Genomic DNA, 15,616 nt, shown 5'->3' on the forward strand with positions numbered 1-15,616 from the left:
TCCAATGCTTTCCCATCATGATGTCTGACTTTTTCCAGGGACTGGTCCCTCCTGATAACATGTCTGAAGTATGAGAGATGGAACCTTGCCATCCAAGGTTCTAAGGAGCATTCTGGTTGTACTCCTTCCAACACACATCTGCTTGATCTTTTGACAGCCCAGGTACTTTCAATAATCTTCTCCAACACTACAATTTAAATGCATCGATTCTTCTTACAGTCTTCCTTATTCATTATTCAACTTTCATATGCGTATGGGGTGAGTGATTGAAAATATAATATTCCATTGTATGTATGGATCACATTGTGGATATTCATCATCTATTCATGGACACGTGGGTGATTGTCATCCTTTGACTTTGGTGAACCATGTTGCTATGAACATACATGAATACGTTTTTGTGAGCCTGTGGGGTTTCAATTATTTGGGTATATACTTTGGAGTTGACTTGCTGGGTCCTATCCTGGTGTGTCAGGGAACCCTAGTATCATAGTGCTTACATATTGGGCTGCTAACTGCGTGGTCAGCAGTTCAAATATACCAGCTGCTCCGTGGGAGAAAAATGAGGTTTTTCACTGCTGTAAAGATTTACTGCCTCGGAAACCTTATACAGGGTTGCTATGAGTTGGAATTGACTTGATGGCAATTAACAACCATAACCATGCAGTCCATGTTGTTGTTAAGTGCCGTCGACCACTGACCTTAAGGTTCGCAGCCCGATTCGTAATCACTATGCTACCAGAGCTCCCCCTTGACTGCTAACCTAAAGGTTGGGGGTTCAAGTCTACCCAGAAACACCACGGAAGAATGACCTGGCAATTTGCTCCCCCCCTGAAATCAGTCATTAAAAATCCTATAGAACATAGTTCTCCTCTGACACACATGGGGTCAGCATGAGTTGAAATGATCTCAACGGTAACTGGTTATTAATCTGTGGATGGTATTAACCAAAAGCTTGGGGTACCTTGAGTCGGAAGCCACTTCCGGATTCTGGTTTTATTAAATTGGTTTATGAGACTCGATGGTACCTAACAACAACAACAACAACAAAGTAACAATTGGTGGGACTGCCAGACTGATTTTTACACTGACTGCTTCATTTTACATTCCCACCAGCAGTACCTGAGGGTTCTAATTTTTAAGGGTAAGACTTTTGGTCCTCTTGGTTCACAAGTGTATGCAACTCCGTTGCTGTCAAAATCAATTCCAACTCATAGAGACCCATCTATTACAAAGTAGAATTACTCCTGGGGTTATTCTTGGCTGTTATCTTTATAGAAGTCTCTGGGTGGTACAAAGAGTTAAGCGTTCGACAACTATCCCAAAAGGTTGGCAATCTGAATCCATGTAGAGGCACTGTGGAAGAAAGACCTGGAGATTGGTTTCCTAAAAGTCGACAATTGAAATCCCTGTGAAGGACAGTTCTCCTCAGCACACATGGAAGCGCCATGAATCTGAATAAACTTGAAAACAACTAAAGCATCAACAATCTTTACAGAAGCAGATTACCAGGACTTTCTTCCGCAGCACCTCTGAATGGGTTCAAACTGCCAATTTTAAGGTTAGTGTTGTCATTCGCTATCATCAAGTCGGTTTCGACTCATAGCTACCCAGTAGGATTTCCGAAGAGCAGCTGGTGGGTTTGAATTGCCTATCTTGCACAGTTAAGTCAGCTCTGACTCATGACGACCCAATGCATCAGAAAAGAACTGTATTCCATAGAATTTCCAAGGCTCTGACCCCTTAGGAAGCAGATCTGCAGGACATTCTTTCATGGTGCCGCAGGGTGGGTTTGAACCTCCAACTTTTAGGTTAGTGGGGGCCACCCAGGGATCGAACACTAAATAACCAGACCCATTGCCAGTCGATTCTGACTCAGTAGAACTGAGTCTACTGGTGTTTTGGGCTGTCATCTTTACAGAAGCGGAATCATTTGGCCTTTCATTCATAGCACCGCTGTGTGGGTTAATAAATGCTAGGTACTAAAAAGATGTCTGAGCTAAGCTCAGGCGAGTCAGCCGACGGGAGCGCTGGGGGCGAACTGGCCAGGCTGGGGCCCAGTCAGCAGCTGGGTCCGCCTCCGCCGCGCCCAGGCCGGGCCTCCTGCGTACCGGGCGTGCCTGGGCGAGGCGGGCGGAGCGTGGCGGGGGCTGGCGGCTGGGCCGGTCCGGCGGGTGGCAGGGCGCGCGGGCCCCGGCTGGCTCCGGCGCCGGGTCCGGGCGCCATGGAGGGGCTGCGGCGCGGGCTATCACGCTGGAAGCGCTACCACATCAAGGTGCACCTGGCCGACGAGGCGCTGCTGCTGCCGCTGACCGTGAGGCCTCGGGACACGCTCAGCGACCTGCGCGCCCAGCTTGTGGGCCAAGGCGTCAGCTCCTGGAAGCGCACTTTCTACTACAACGCGCGGCCGCTCGACGATCATCAGACGGTGCGCGACGTGCGTCTGCAGGACGGCTCGGTGCTGCTGCTTGTCAGCGACCCCAGGTGGTGGGGGGCAGGGGATCTGGGGGTGAGGGTGAGGGTGGGAGTAGACAGGAAGGATTAGGAGCAGGAGATGGGACTTGGGGGTAGGACAGGCCTTGGTAGGAAGAGACACGCTGAGCACAGACCAGGACTGGGAAGAGGTCCGAGTAGGTGTGGAGGATGGGCGGCTGAGGGGTTGGGGTGGGGGAGGACTAGGGCCCATCGCAGCATATTTCCCCACATGAGAGTGGGGTAACTGAGGACCTCCCCAACCCCACCCCCAGTTAGGGTCGTGTGGGTAGAGGGAACAGAAGGGGAACTAGGGGTGAGAAGTGAATTTCTGGCCCAGGATCAGGCTGGGAGAGGCTAGGGGACGTTCAGACAGATGACAGACCCTAGACGCCTGGCTGGGGGCTGCCGTCAGGGTGCATGCACCTGAAGTTCTGGCTGGGGTGTAGGTTATTTTGGGGGAATGCCTGTTTCACCTGTGGTAGGAACCTGCTGGGGCGGACAGGCCTGCATTTGGTTTGCTGTCTGTATTTTTCTTCTTTTCTGGTGTGTCTTATCTCTCCGTCTCATCTTTCCCGCTCTGGTAGTTCTGTCTCTTCCTTTCATTCCTTATCAGTGTCTCTGTGCATCTCTGTTGTTAATTGTCACGGAGTGGGTTCTGACTCATGCCGTGTATGTCAAAGTAAAACTGCTCTACTGAGTTTTCAAGGCTCTGGACTTTTGGAACCAGATTTCCTGACCTTTTCTCTGAGGTGCCCCTGAGTGGGTTTAAACCACCGACCTTTTGGCTAGTAGTCAAATGTCACCTGGGACTCCTGTCTCTCTCTGTATCTCTGTCCATTTCTGTCTCTACTGTTTCTCTCTCTCTCTGTGTTTCTCAGTGTCCACCTCTCTCTGACCTTCCCTGTGTGTCTCCCCTTCTCTGTCTCCTTTCTCCCCTCTCAGTGGTGTTGGTCCATTTCTTTCATCCCGTATAACTCTTTGTCTCTCTGTCTCTGTTCATCTCTAGCTCAGTCATTTTTCTCTGTTTCTCTCTGCACAGGGGTCTCTCTGTCCACTCAAACTCCCCTGTCCACACCCTGTCACTCCACACTCTGACCTGAACATTAGTCATCTGGACGCTCAGAGCATTTGCTGGCCCAGGAAATCACGGTGGCCCCTCACATGCTGTGTGTTCTCAGGCAGCTTATTCACCCTCTCTGGGCATCAAACATGTTCTGAGCCCCAGATTCACAGCCAGACACATGAAAATAAGCAGGGGTGACCTAGTGGGTGGTTGAGCACTGGCTGGAGAGGCAAGGAGGCTGCAGACCCCTGAGGAGGCCTTTACTTACCCATCTGTGAAATGAGGAGAGACACATTTGACCTGTCTTGGGTGAAAGTAGTTGTTTTCAGACAAACTGGCCTGGGTGCCTCCCTCCCCTACCAATGAATGGGTGGGGCAGCCTATCTCCCTTGTGTCACATCACCAGCTGCCTCCAGGAAGTTTGGTAGTGACGTCACTTCCTGCCTCTAGGGTTAGGGGGGAAACTGTCCAGGTGTGTAGAGACCAGCCGGCACAGGGCAACCAGTTGGTCACCACACATAGTGACCCTGTGTAGGGTTTCCCAGGCTTTAAATCTTTGTTGTTGATGTGTGCCGTTGAGTTGGTTCCGACTCATAGCGACCCTGTACAGGGTTTCCGAGGCTGAGAACGCCTCATCTTTCTCCCACGGAACAGCTGGTAGTTTCGAACTGCTGACCTTGTGGTTTGCAGCCCGATTCGTAACCACTACGCTACGAGAGCTTTTTTAGGAGAGCAGAAAGCCGTATCTTTCTCTGAAGCAGCTGACAGGCTCTCCCTGCTTATCATAAGCTCAATAATGGTCATGTCCAAGGGGCTTCAAAAGGTTCATGAAATAATTCCACTATCTTTTCATTTAATTTTCCCACAAAGCCTCCTCATACTGAGCACCTGTGAGTTACTAAGCATTAATTTCCGAAGGGGCAGGGCCAGTTCCAGAAGGCGTACTCTCTTTTCTGCTTTTGTTTTGAAATGATTTTTTTTGTTGTTAGAAATACACACAGCAGAACATATACAGATTTCTACACGTACAGTTCTGTGATACGATGACATTCTTCCAGTTAGAAGCCTCGTTCCTAATTCCTGGTCTTCCTCCACAAATGGCGACCGTGATGATGGTAGTGATGATTTCCTCCTGTTCTTTCTTTCTGTCAACACCTTTAGACTATCCTATTGGTGCAGCCTTCAGAATCGATCCTGGATCCGCCTATTTCCACCCCTCCTCTGCCTCCACCTGGGTGGGGGTCTAGCCCCATTGTTGCCCACCTGGACCAGTGCAGTCTCCTCCCTCCTGGTCCCTGACTCCCGCCCTCGTCGCCACTCCCTCAAACTCCAGCAGTAGCCAGAGGGCGCCCGTGACCATCTGAGTCCATCCTCTGATGCTGCTCTCCAGGGCTCTCACCTCCCTCTGAGAAAAGCCCATGTCCTCCCTGAGGCCCATTCTTCCTGCTTTCCTGTCCTTCTTTCTCTCTCTTACACACTCCACTTGAGCTACATGGGCCTCCTCACTGTTCCTCCAATGCACCAAGCCTGGTCCTACCCCAGGGCCTTTGCATAGGCTATTCCTTTTGCCTGGAATACTTTTCCCTAACTACACACATAGCTCCCCCTTAACCTTCATGCGACCTTCCCTAACCACCCACACTCCCTGCTCCTCATCCCTGCTTCACATTTCTCCCAGCTGTCTCCTCAATGTTGCATCTATTTCTCCACCCTGCCTCCCCGACTAGACTGTAACTCTGTAAGTGAACTCATCCTGCTCACTGCTGTGGCCCCAGTTCAGTGCCTGGCACAGTGTGGTGTTGTGAGTTGCTGTTGCTAAGTCAATTCTGACTCTAGGTGACCTCATGTGCAGAGTAGAACAGTGCTCCACAGGGTTTTCCAGACTGTGACTTTTTGGGAAGCAGATTGCCAGACCTTTCTTCTGAGGTACCGCTGGGTGGGTTCAAACTTTAGGCTAGTAGTTGGCGCAAAACTGAACTGTTTGCACCGTCCAGGGACTCCTCTGGCACATATTTGTTGTTGTTGTTAAGTGCCGTTGAGTCGGTTCCGACCCAGAGCGACCCTGGACAGGGTTTCCGAGGGTGTAAATCTTTACGGGAGTAGAAAGCCTTATCTTTCTCCCGCGGAGTGGCTGGTAGTTTTGAACCGCTAACCTTAAGGTTCGCAGCCCGATTCGTAACCACTACGCTACCAGAGCTCCTTACCTGGCACATATTAGGTGCTGAAGAATATTAGTTGAATGTATCGTCTCTGGGAGGGGGTAGTTGGTGGTGGTTGTGTGCTGTGGAGTCAGTTCTGACTCATAGTGACCCTGTACAGGGTTTCTGAGGCTGTAAATCTTTAAGAGAGCAGAAAGCCTCATCTTTCTCCCGCGGAACAGCTGGTAGTTTTGAACTGCTGACCTTAAGGTTCGCAATCCGATTCGTAACCATTATGCCACCAGAGAGGAGGTAAGGAGGGGCTATTCAGAGCATTCTCCCGGCATCCTAGAGGGGTCTAAGAGTATGTGAAGACTCTGAACAGAGCAGGGAAGCTGTGTTTGGCTTCATCCTATATCTTTCTGTCCCCCTCCTTCAGGTAGCTTGGGTTTCAGGAGGTAGATCCATGACTGAGGGGACCCAAGGTGTGTGCTGAAGGAGGATGCTGGGGTGGGAGCACCTTTGGAAGATACTGCCCCCACCCCAGGGAGCCCTGACCTCACACCAGGTAAGTCTCTCTAGTATTTGAGACCCAGAGGCTGCAGAGACCAGAGCTGAGCAAACTGGGGTCTAGAGCGAAGGGACTCACCTTGACTGATGGTCACCCCCTCAGATGTTCCTAGGTTCCTGCCCCACCTTGTCACTTCGTTTTGGACTCACATGTGAGTGAGAACAATGTTGGCTGGGTTTGGTGGGTTGGTTCTCTGGCTTTTGACTGCTACCAAGTTAGTCCCTGACACCTTCCCTTACCCCATGTGCACTGGAAACACCACCTGGTCACGTGCCATCCCCGTGATTGGTTGCAGATCAGGACGTTGTAATCCGTAGGATTTCATTGGCTGAGTTTTCAGAAGCCTATTGCCAGGACTTTCTTCAAGTCTGTCTTAGTCTGGAAGCTCTGCTTCTTCAGCACCCTTGCAACACATACGCCTCCACTGGCCGGGAATCAAACCAGATGTCCTTCATGGAAGATGAGAATTTTACTACTGATCCCCCAGAGTCCCCTTGGGCTCTATTGTGACTGTACACCATCTAGTTGGTTCCTTGTATAGGGTTACTGAGGCTATGAATCTTTATGGAGAGTCCTGGTGTGACGCTGTAGGCTCAGGCCATGATTGGTTTGAATTGCAAGGTTGGAGGTCCGAACTCACCAGCCACTCCTCAGAAAGCCTACACAGGGTTGATATGAGTCGGAACTGACTCGATGGCACTTAACAACCACAACAAATCTTTACCGGAGCAGAAAGCCTTATCTTTCACTTACAAAGAGAGTGGTGAATTTGAACTGCTGACCTTGTACTTAACAGCCCAACATATAACTTACTAGTCTACCTGGGCTGTGTTTGGTGTTATTATGTGCCATTGAGTCGATTCTGACTCACAGTGAGCCTGTGTAGGGTTTCTAAGAGAATATGTTGTTGTTGTTGTTGTTAGGTGCCATCGAGTCAGTACGGACTCATAGTGACCCTGTGCACAGCGGAATGAAGCACTGACCGGTCCTGGGCCAACCTCATATCTATGGCGATGTTTAAGCCCATTACTGCTGCCACCGTGTCGGTTCATCTTGATCAATCGAGGTCTTCCTCTTCTTCGCTGACCCTCCACTTTACCAAGCATGTTGTCCTTCTCCAGGGACTGGTCCCTCCTGATAATATGTCCAGAGAATGAGAAATGAAGTCTGGCCATTCTGGCTTCTAAGGAGCATTCTGGTTGTACTTCTTCCAACACAGATTTGTTTGTTCTTTTGACAGCCGATGGTACCTTGAGTTATGGTATTAGAGGAGAATATTTGAAATTCCATTTACCACGAAAGAGTGACTGGTGGGTTTAAATGGCTGACCTCGTGATTGTCAGTTCAGTGCTTATCCTATAGCGCTCTGTTACCTTGTGGTTCAAATTGACTTTGCCGGCTAGTGCTTTTCCAATAGCGACACACCAGGATTCTCACCAATTTAAGATTGAAGTATTTAATTTGGGGTAAAGTGTGCTCTTTCCCTGCAATTTCAGCACTTTCCACTAGGTGGCACCAAACAGTCATGGCCAGGAATAAGGTTAAGCGCTTTCAAGTCAGTTCCTACCCATAGTGACCCAGTATAGGGTTTCTGAGGAGCATCTAGTGAGCTTGAACCGCTGACCTTGCAGTTTAAACTGACTTTGCAGTCCAGCGCATTAACCCACAGCACCACACCAAGACTCCCCAGGAATAATGTCTTAGGCTCTTTATAAAGGAAGGCTGTTCCTAATGGGAGCATCAAATACATCAGGCATGTAGATGCCACTGTTCACATTGGAGCATTAGGAGAAAGAGAAAATGGACGATTGGACAGAGAGCTGCCGTTTCATCCTCCTAGACTGAATGTGTCTTATCCCCTCCCTCCTGCTATTCCAGGTTCTGGGCTCCCAGGGGATGTTGAAACACCGAAGCCTGCTGTCCGCCCCACTCTTGATAGACCCTGAACATTGCTGCCCCAGCCCAGCCAACCAGGGAAGAGCAGTGGGGTCTCCATCTGTGCTGTGTGGCCCTGAAATGCTCGCATCTGTCTTGGGACCGTCTATGCCCTGTCTGCTGTGCAAAGGGCCATACCTCTTTACAACGCTCCCACGGGCAGTCCGGATGCCAAAGGAAAAGGGAAGACACTTGGGGACATCTTCACTTTGTTTGTTCTCTTTACCCAAGCTGTGCCCCTGGCCTGAAGCACCTTTTGTACAACTCTTGACATCGCCAATCCTCCCAGGATTCCAGCTTCCTCTAGGAAACTTTCTCTGATTCCTTCTTCCCCAGCCAGTGAGCACTTTGCCCTCTTTTGGGCCCCAACACCCCCGTCTGCTGTGAACAGCTCTGGCTGGGGATGCAGCCAGAAAACCTCAAGTGACCAGGAGTAGAGACTGAGTGACCCCAGGTCTCTGAATTTACACTGTGCCCTTACCCCGAAATCTGTTGTTTTTATGTGCTATTGAGTTCCCCTGTGACCCTATGTGTTTCAGAGGAGAACTGCTGTGATCTTCAGAAACAGATCAAAGTCTTTCTTCCGCGGCACCGTGGGTGGGTTCAGTCAGCAGCCAATTGAAAGCTACTTGTACCACCCAGAATCCTTCATCCTCACATTTATTGTCATTGTTCTTAGCTGCTGTCCAGTATGGTTTCCTCCCCAGTCCCATAATTATGGCGACTCCATGCTATCAGGAGGGACCAGTCCCTGGAGAAGGACATCATGCTTGGTGAAATGGAGGGTCAGCAAAAAAGAGGAAGACCTTCAAGGAGACAGATTGGCCCAGTGTCTGCAACACAGGGCTCAAGCATAATAATGTACAAGGCCCGGCAGTGTTTCTTGCTCTATTTGATGGTGCTTATGTGCTGTTCTGGTAGCGTAGTGGTTACGAATCGGGCTGCGAACCTTAAGGTCAGCGGTTCGAAACTACCAGCCGCTCCGCAGGAGAAAGATGAGGCTTTCTACTCCCGTAAAGATTTACACCCTCGGAAACCCTGTACAGGGTCGCTATGGGTCGGAACCGACTCGACGGCACTTAACAACAACAACAACATGTGCTGTTGAGTCAGTTCCGACGCATAGCTATACTGTATCGTAGCCTCATCTTTTTCCCGTGGAGTAACCGGTAGATTAAAACGGCTGATCTTTTGGCTAGCAACCCAACACGTAACCACTATACTACAAGGGCAGCTGTATATAGGATTCTAGTGTATATAATGAAGTCCTCGTAAGGTGCTGTGGGTTAATATACTGGACTTGCAAAGTTGGTTTAAACCACAAGGTTGGTGGTTCAAGCTCATCAGTCACTCCTTGGAAATCCTGTACAGGGTGGCAATGGGTTGGAAGTGACTGGACAGCACTTAACAACAGAAGCCTTGTATATAAGGTTAATGCGAGTTGGACCCTACTCCACAGCATCTAACAACACCAACAATTGTTACACAGCAGTACAGCTCTGCAGAGTTTTCTTGGCTGTCATCTTTACAGAAGCAGATTGCCAGATCTTTCTTCTATATCACTGCTGGGTAGTGGGTACTCAAACTACTTTTCCACCCCGGGGGGCCTTCATCCCTGAACACACCCCTTTAGTCCTGCTTTCCCTGCCAGATCCCCTGGATGCGGTCTTGGGTTGGGCCAGAGGACGGGGCTCTGGCAGCATTGAGGCATGGTAGTTAAGATGGTGGGCTTTGCAGGCAGTGTTGTTGGGAATTCTAGGTAGAAGGCATTCATTGCAGAGCTGGCCTCAGCCTCTCTGGGTCTCTGACTCCCAGTCAGGGGGCGGGGTTTTGGGGGCTGCGCACTCCCTCCAGGGCTGTGTTTATGCTCCGGGGGGGGTCTGGCGTCTTACTGGGTAGAGGCACAGGAGACGGAGAAGAAATAATGTTTTAATTAAGAACCATGTTGGCCGCAGGGCCCTGAGCGGGGACAGGTGGGTGATAAATCAGGCCGTTGTGGGGACAGCGCCAGGCCTGGTCCGCCAAGCTGCAGCTCAGCTCAGCTCCCCTCCCCAGACAGAGACTGAAAGAGAGAAAGATGAGGGGGAGTTTGGGGAGAGCCTCCACTTCCCTCGAGGGGTACCTACTTTGCTAGGAATGCGGCACAGGGTGATCTGGGGCATTCCTGTCCCTGCATGTGACCAGAGGGAGTCTTTGGGGCTGAGAACCTACAAACCTGGGGACCTCCTCCCAGAGGGAGGGGCAGTGGGCTTCTGTCTGTCTTGGGGACTCACACACGCCCCTCAAACCTCTGGGGCAGGGAAATGGGGTCACCCCAGCTCCATTTCTGTCCCCAGTTTCTCTGTGCCTTGGTGTGATTATTTGGTCCACACTATGTGTATGTGGGTGTTATTGTGTAGTGCCGTCAAGCTGGTCCCGATCCATAGCGACCCTATATAGGGGTTCCAAGGAGCAGCTGGTGAGCTTGAACTGGCGACCTTGCAGTCTGGCACATTAACCCACAGCACCACACCAGGACTCCCGTATGTGGGTATAGAGCTGAGGAAAACAATTCGCCCAAGGTTATTGTTGGCCAGCACCGATAGGGAGTGTGACAACCACTTTCTAGGCTCCTACCCCAGCAGTCTCTGAACTGAGGGTCCCCAGCCCCTGCGGATGACCTGGTGGAGAAAGGGGGAGGGTGTTTTGTCTCTTGATTGGGGGTGGGAGAAAGCATTTTCAGTGCGTTTTGACATTTAACAAACACTATGCAAATTGCATGCAAATTGCATGCAAATCATCTCCCATTTCTTAAGCCTCGACAGCTCTGGCGTGTTCTGAAATAATAATGTCAGAGCAGTCCCTTGGCTGTTGGCCTTGGGAGTGGGGGGCTACAAAACCTTTCCCTTCCTTTCTTTCCTGCCTCCTCTCATCCTCTTCTCTCTTCTTCTCTTTTCTGCCTTCCCTCTGTCCTTTCCTTTTTGCTTTCTTCACATAATTTGTTGAAGGCCTCCCAGTTGTGAGGGGAACGTAAACAGCAAAACTGACTTCCAATGCCCTCATTTGCCAGATAGGGAAACAGAGGCATAGGCCTGACCTGAGGTCCACAACCATGCAGTGGTTATCACGTGTGTTATCCTTGGCTGAAGCATTCCTGCTCCTTTGAGAGGTTCTAGGCCTGGCCAGGACATGTCCCTCTAGTCCTTCATTCTCCAGCTAATCCACTAGCTGAGTCCCCAAAGCCCGCTGCCATAACTCCTCTGCTCAGTTTTCCTGTCTCATGGGTTCTGTTTGGAAAACTCCTATTCATTCTTCAAAGCCCCAGATTCAATGCCCCCTCTGCTACAACCATTTTTGCTACAAGCAGCATGCCGGTTTCCTTTTCCGCCCTCTGCTGCCCCAAACTCTGTCTTGCTCTGGCCAAACCTTGATGATTTGATGCTGGCAGTGCGGATGTCCACCCTCGCTCCATTCCAATACCTGTGTAGTCATTGCACATCTTCAGATCCTCCAGTGTCTGTTCTCTCTACCCAGAATTCCCTTTCTCATCTTTTCTACTTGCAACACTCCTAATTTTTCAAGGCCCCAGCACCAGTACTCGCCCTGCCTGTTAATTCTACATCTCCCTCTATTCCCCTGTAGGCTCTGTCCTCCACCCACAGAACTAGGGGTCTATGTCACCCCAGCCTGAGGAGCAACTCTGGGATCACCCAACTAGGGACCAGGTCCAGAAGGGCTGTTTTTGAGGGTGTACTGAATAAATGACTGAGTGTCTGAACACAAGATCAAGTTCAAACTCCCTTGCCTGGTCTTTGAGGCCTTTTGGACATCCCTCGCTCTTCACACAGGCTGTGTGTTCCCTTTGCTAGGAACGCCTTTCCACCAACTCCTACTCAGGGTTGTGAAACTGGAGCTAGCCCTCCCTCGATCTGCACCATGGCCTCTTAGGTTCCTGGCTCCTCCCCAGGAGCAAGTCTGGGCTGCAAGGAGTTTCGGGTGAGACTTGGCAGCCACTGTCTCTCTTACTGAGCCCCAAGAGTACCAGGGAGGAACCGCCTCCTGTCCTTGCAGCCCACACAGTTCATGCTCCAGGAAGGTGACAGGGAATGTGTCTGGGTGGTAGGGGAATCCAAGTGGTTTTGAAGGAGGTGTCCAGGGCAGGTTCCCACGCTGCCTTACCTCCCCTTTGTCCTCATGTCTTCCTTCTCTCTCTCTGTTTCTCTGGGCTGGGTCTCTGACACCAACTGGGAACATTTGCTTAATGAACATTTAACAGGGGTCTCTGTTCTGGGCACTGGAGATAACAAGGCATCAGGGCAGACCCAGATCCGGGGGACATGATATGAAAGCCCACCTGAAGGAGTGAAGCCTCGCCCCAGGACAGGGAACCTTTTAATACTTCACAGAAAGGCTCTAATATGAGCTAATAGAAACCCTGACCTTGCCACATTTGTCTGTCTGTCTCTGTTTCTGTCTGTCTCTGTTTCTTTTTCATGTATCTTTTCTCTGTCCATTTGTTTTATCTCTATCTGGGTCTCTCCAGCTGCCTCCATCTCTGTCTCCATGTGTCTGGCTGTTTATCGCTCTTTGAGTGTCTCACTTTGAGTCTCTGTCTCTGCCTCTCACGTGTGGCTCTCAGTCTAGCTCCACAGCCCCTATGGAAAAAGACCCCTTCTTTTCTGCTGTCCTAGAGCATTTTTCAAAACAAACAACCAACATCCCTCCTGTCGTCCTTGTTTAAGCAGCTCCAGGTTTGGGGACTCTGGGGACAGTGTGATGACCAGGGCTTGGGCTCCAGCAGGACAGACAGACGCCAGGGACTTGAGGGAAGCTGCTTCCAGGACGCTGAGAAACCCTCCTCCCAGCTAGAGCCTCAGCCCTGTTCTTCTCAGCACCAGAAATTCCCCTGAGGGGGAAACAATTGTACGGAAAAAAACAAAGGAAAAAAAATAAAACCGTTGGAGCCAACTTCCCAGCTCTGACCCACCTGGATGGACACATCCCTTGGATGGACACGTAGCCCTTGGATATGGAGGTAACTTTTCCACCTCTTCCCCTGCTGACCCCTGGCGTTGCGCTGAAGGCTGCTGGCTTCACGGTGAGGGCTACTGGCTTGGCAATGACCTTGTACTTTCGATCTGAGCTTCAGACTCAGTACCCCTGACCTACTAATGGGAGCAGCAATTTTCAGCCAAAAGGTTTTTGAACTTGCTTCTCCTTCGAGGGACTCCCTACCCTTTCCTGTGGTCCTGCAATTTGCCTGTTAAATATTGCTTCCTTGGGAAGGTTCCTCTCATCCCCCACACCCAGAGAGTCACGTTCCCCAGTTTTAAATTCTCCCAACATCCCCTTCTTTGTAGCATTTGTTATTTAAATGATTATTCATTCAACCTATGTTTCTCCACCTGCCTGGAGGCACCCCGAAGGCTGGATGGGGTCTGGTTGGATGACTGCGTGGTCGCATTTAATAAGCGGGTGTAAAGGCTGGGGATCCAGCCACACCCTCCTTCCCTTCCCAGACTCAATGGGGGCCCCCACTCCAGGCAGTCAAAGGGGCACGGAGCCTTGGGGATAGGATTCCAGGCACTCCCAACTCCTGCCGCTGTGATAAATGGGGAAAATTCTGAATTAGATCCACCGAGCCGGTGGAGCCGGACAGATGGTGCACCCTCACCAGTGGGCTGGCCCACCACTTCGCAGGAGTTTATTAGCTGGGAGAGGCCTTGAAGGCTCTGGATGACATCTAGCAGCCCACTTGCCCTTTCTGGGCCTTGAATTTTTCATCTGAAAAAGGGGAAGAAAAGCATTTGCATGGGTTGGGACCAAGTTTTTGGGAGACTCTTCCCAAAACATGCTTACAGAGCATGTTGTTGTTGGTAGCCATCATTCAAGTGCATTCAGACTTGTGGCGCCCCCTAGTGTGCAGAGTGGAACTGCTCCATTGGGGTTTCAAGATTCTGATTTTTCAGAGGCAGACCTCCAGTCTGGTCTTCCGCGGTACCTCTGGATAGGTTCGAACCACCAATCTTTTGGCTAGTAGTCAGCCAGGGTATCCAACACAGGGTTAAAAACAAAAGCCATCACCAACAAGTGGATTCTGACGCACAGCGACCTCATAGGTTATAAATTTTCATACAAGCAGATTTCCTCATCTTTTTCTTGAGGATCAGCAGGTGGGTTTGAACACAGATCTTTCAGTTAGGAGCACAGCACCTAATCCGCTGTATCACTTGGACGTCTGCAATAGAAGGTTGTTGTTAAGTGTTGTTGAGTTGCTTCTTACTCAAAACACCGTATAGAGTTTCTGAGGAGCTACTGGTGGGTTTGAACCGCCGACCTGGTGGTTAACAATCCAGTGCTTATCCTACAACACCATGCCACACTGTAAAAAACAATTGCTGCCAAGTCAACTTTGACTTGGGTCAGAATACAACTACGCTCCACAGGGTTTTTCATTAATGAGTTTTCAGAAGTAGATTACCAGGTCTTTCTTCCAAGGCACTTTTGGGTGGACTTAAACCTTTAACCTTCTGGTTAGTTGCTGAATGAGTTAGCCATTTATACTACCCAGGGAGTGTCCTGGCAGACAGTGGTGGTGATGGTGGTGGTTTTGTGCCATAGAATTGGTTCTAACTCATATTGTCTTTATAGGGTTTCTGAGCCTGTAAATTTTTACTGGAGCAGAAAGTCTCATTACCCCCCATCCCGCCCCCGCAGAGCGTCTGGTGGACTCAAACTGCTGACCTTTCAGTTAGCAGCCCAACGGGTGTAACCAATCCACTATGGCATCCAACAGGTATCTAATTATGCAGAATGGATGAATTGAAGATGGAGGCCTATTGCCTTCCTCCTGCTGGCAGAATGAGGTAGAGTTGGAGTTTGGGGGCGGGGGGCAGAATCCTTACCCAGTGGCAAAAATAAGGATTCACAATCAAAACAAAACAAAAACCTCCACCCCCAGCAACCACAAAGGACCTACGTAGCCTAGATTGCTTCCTTTTTTGAATTCGGGAAGCGGCTAGGGCACAGCGCCCTCTGGTGGACGGTGCAAAACTGGAGGTTCCTAGAAGGATGTGATTTTAAATTACATTCCAATGAGAAGGTGAAAAGAAACAGGTGAAATGAATACTAACAATGTATTTTATATAACTCCACATATCCAAAATAGTAAGGAACTCTGGTAGCATGATGGTTACAAATCAGGCTGCTAACCTCAAGGTCAGCAGTTTGAAACTACCAGAGGTTCCGCGGGGAAAAGATGAAGCTTTCTGCTCCGGTAAAGATTTACAGCCTCGGAAACCCTATACACGGTCTCGATGAGTCGGAACCAACTCCACGGCACATCACCACCATCCAAAGTAGTATAGTTTTAACATTGATTGCATCTTAAACTGTTGTGATGCATAAATAAGGCTTTCATAGTCTGATTTTCAGAAGTTTATTGCCCATAAGCTT

At 50.0% G+C, this 15,616-nt stretch overlaps 1 protein-coding gene across 1 annotated transcript in view; it reads left to right on the forward strand.

Annotated features, from left to right (window-relative positions):
* The first annotated feature begins 1,990 nt into the window (after positions 1 to 1,990).
* The window catches only part of LOC102825007 (zinc/RING finger protein 4-like), a 149,194-nt gene continuing 135,568 nt past the window's right edge, over positions 1,991 to 15,616 (forward strand). Inside the window, 1 exon segment of the mRNA XM_006869027.1 lies at positions 1,991 to 2,515. Within this exon segment, the coding sequence (XP_006869089.1) occupies positions 1,991 to 2,515 (525 nt within the window).

The sequence above is a fragment of the Chrysochloris asiatica genome, unplaced genomic scaffold (genome assembly GCF_000296735.1).
Source record: "Chrysochloris asiatica unplaced genomic scaffold, ChrAsi1.0 scaffold00125, whole genome shotgun sequence".
Taxonomy (NCBI): Eukaryota; Metazoa; Chordata; class Mammalia; order Afrosoricida; family Chrysochloridae; genus Chrysochloris; species Chrysochloris asiatica.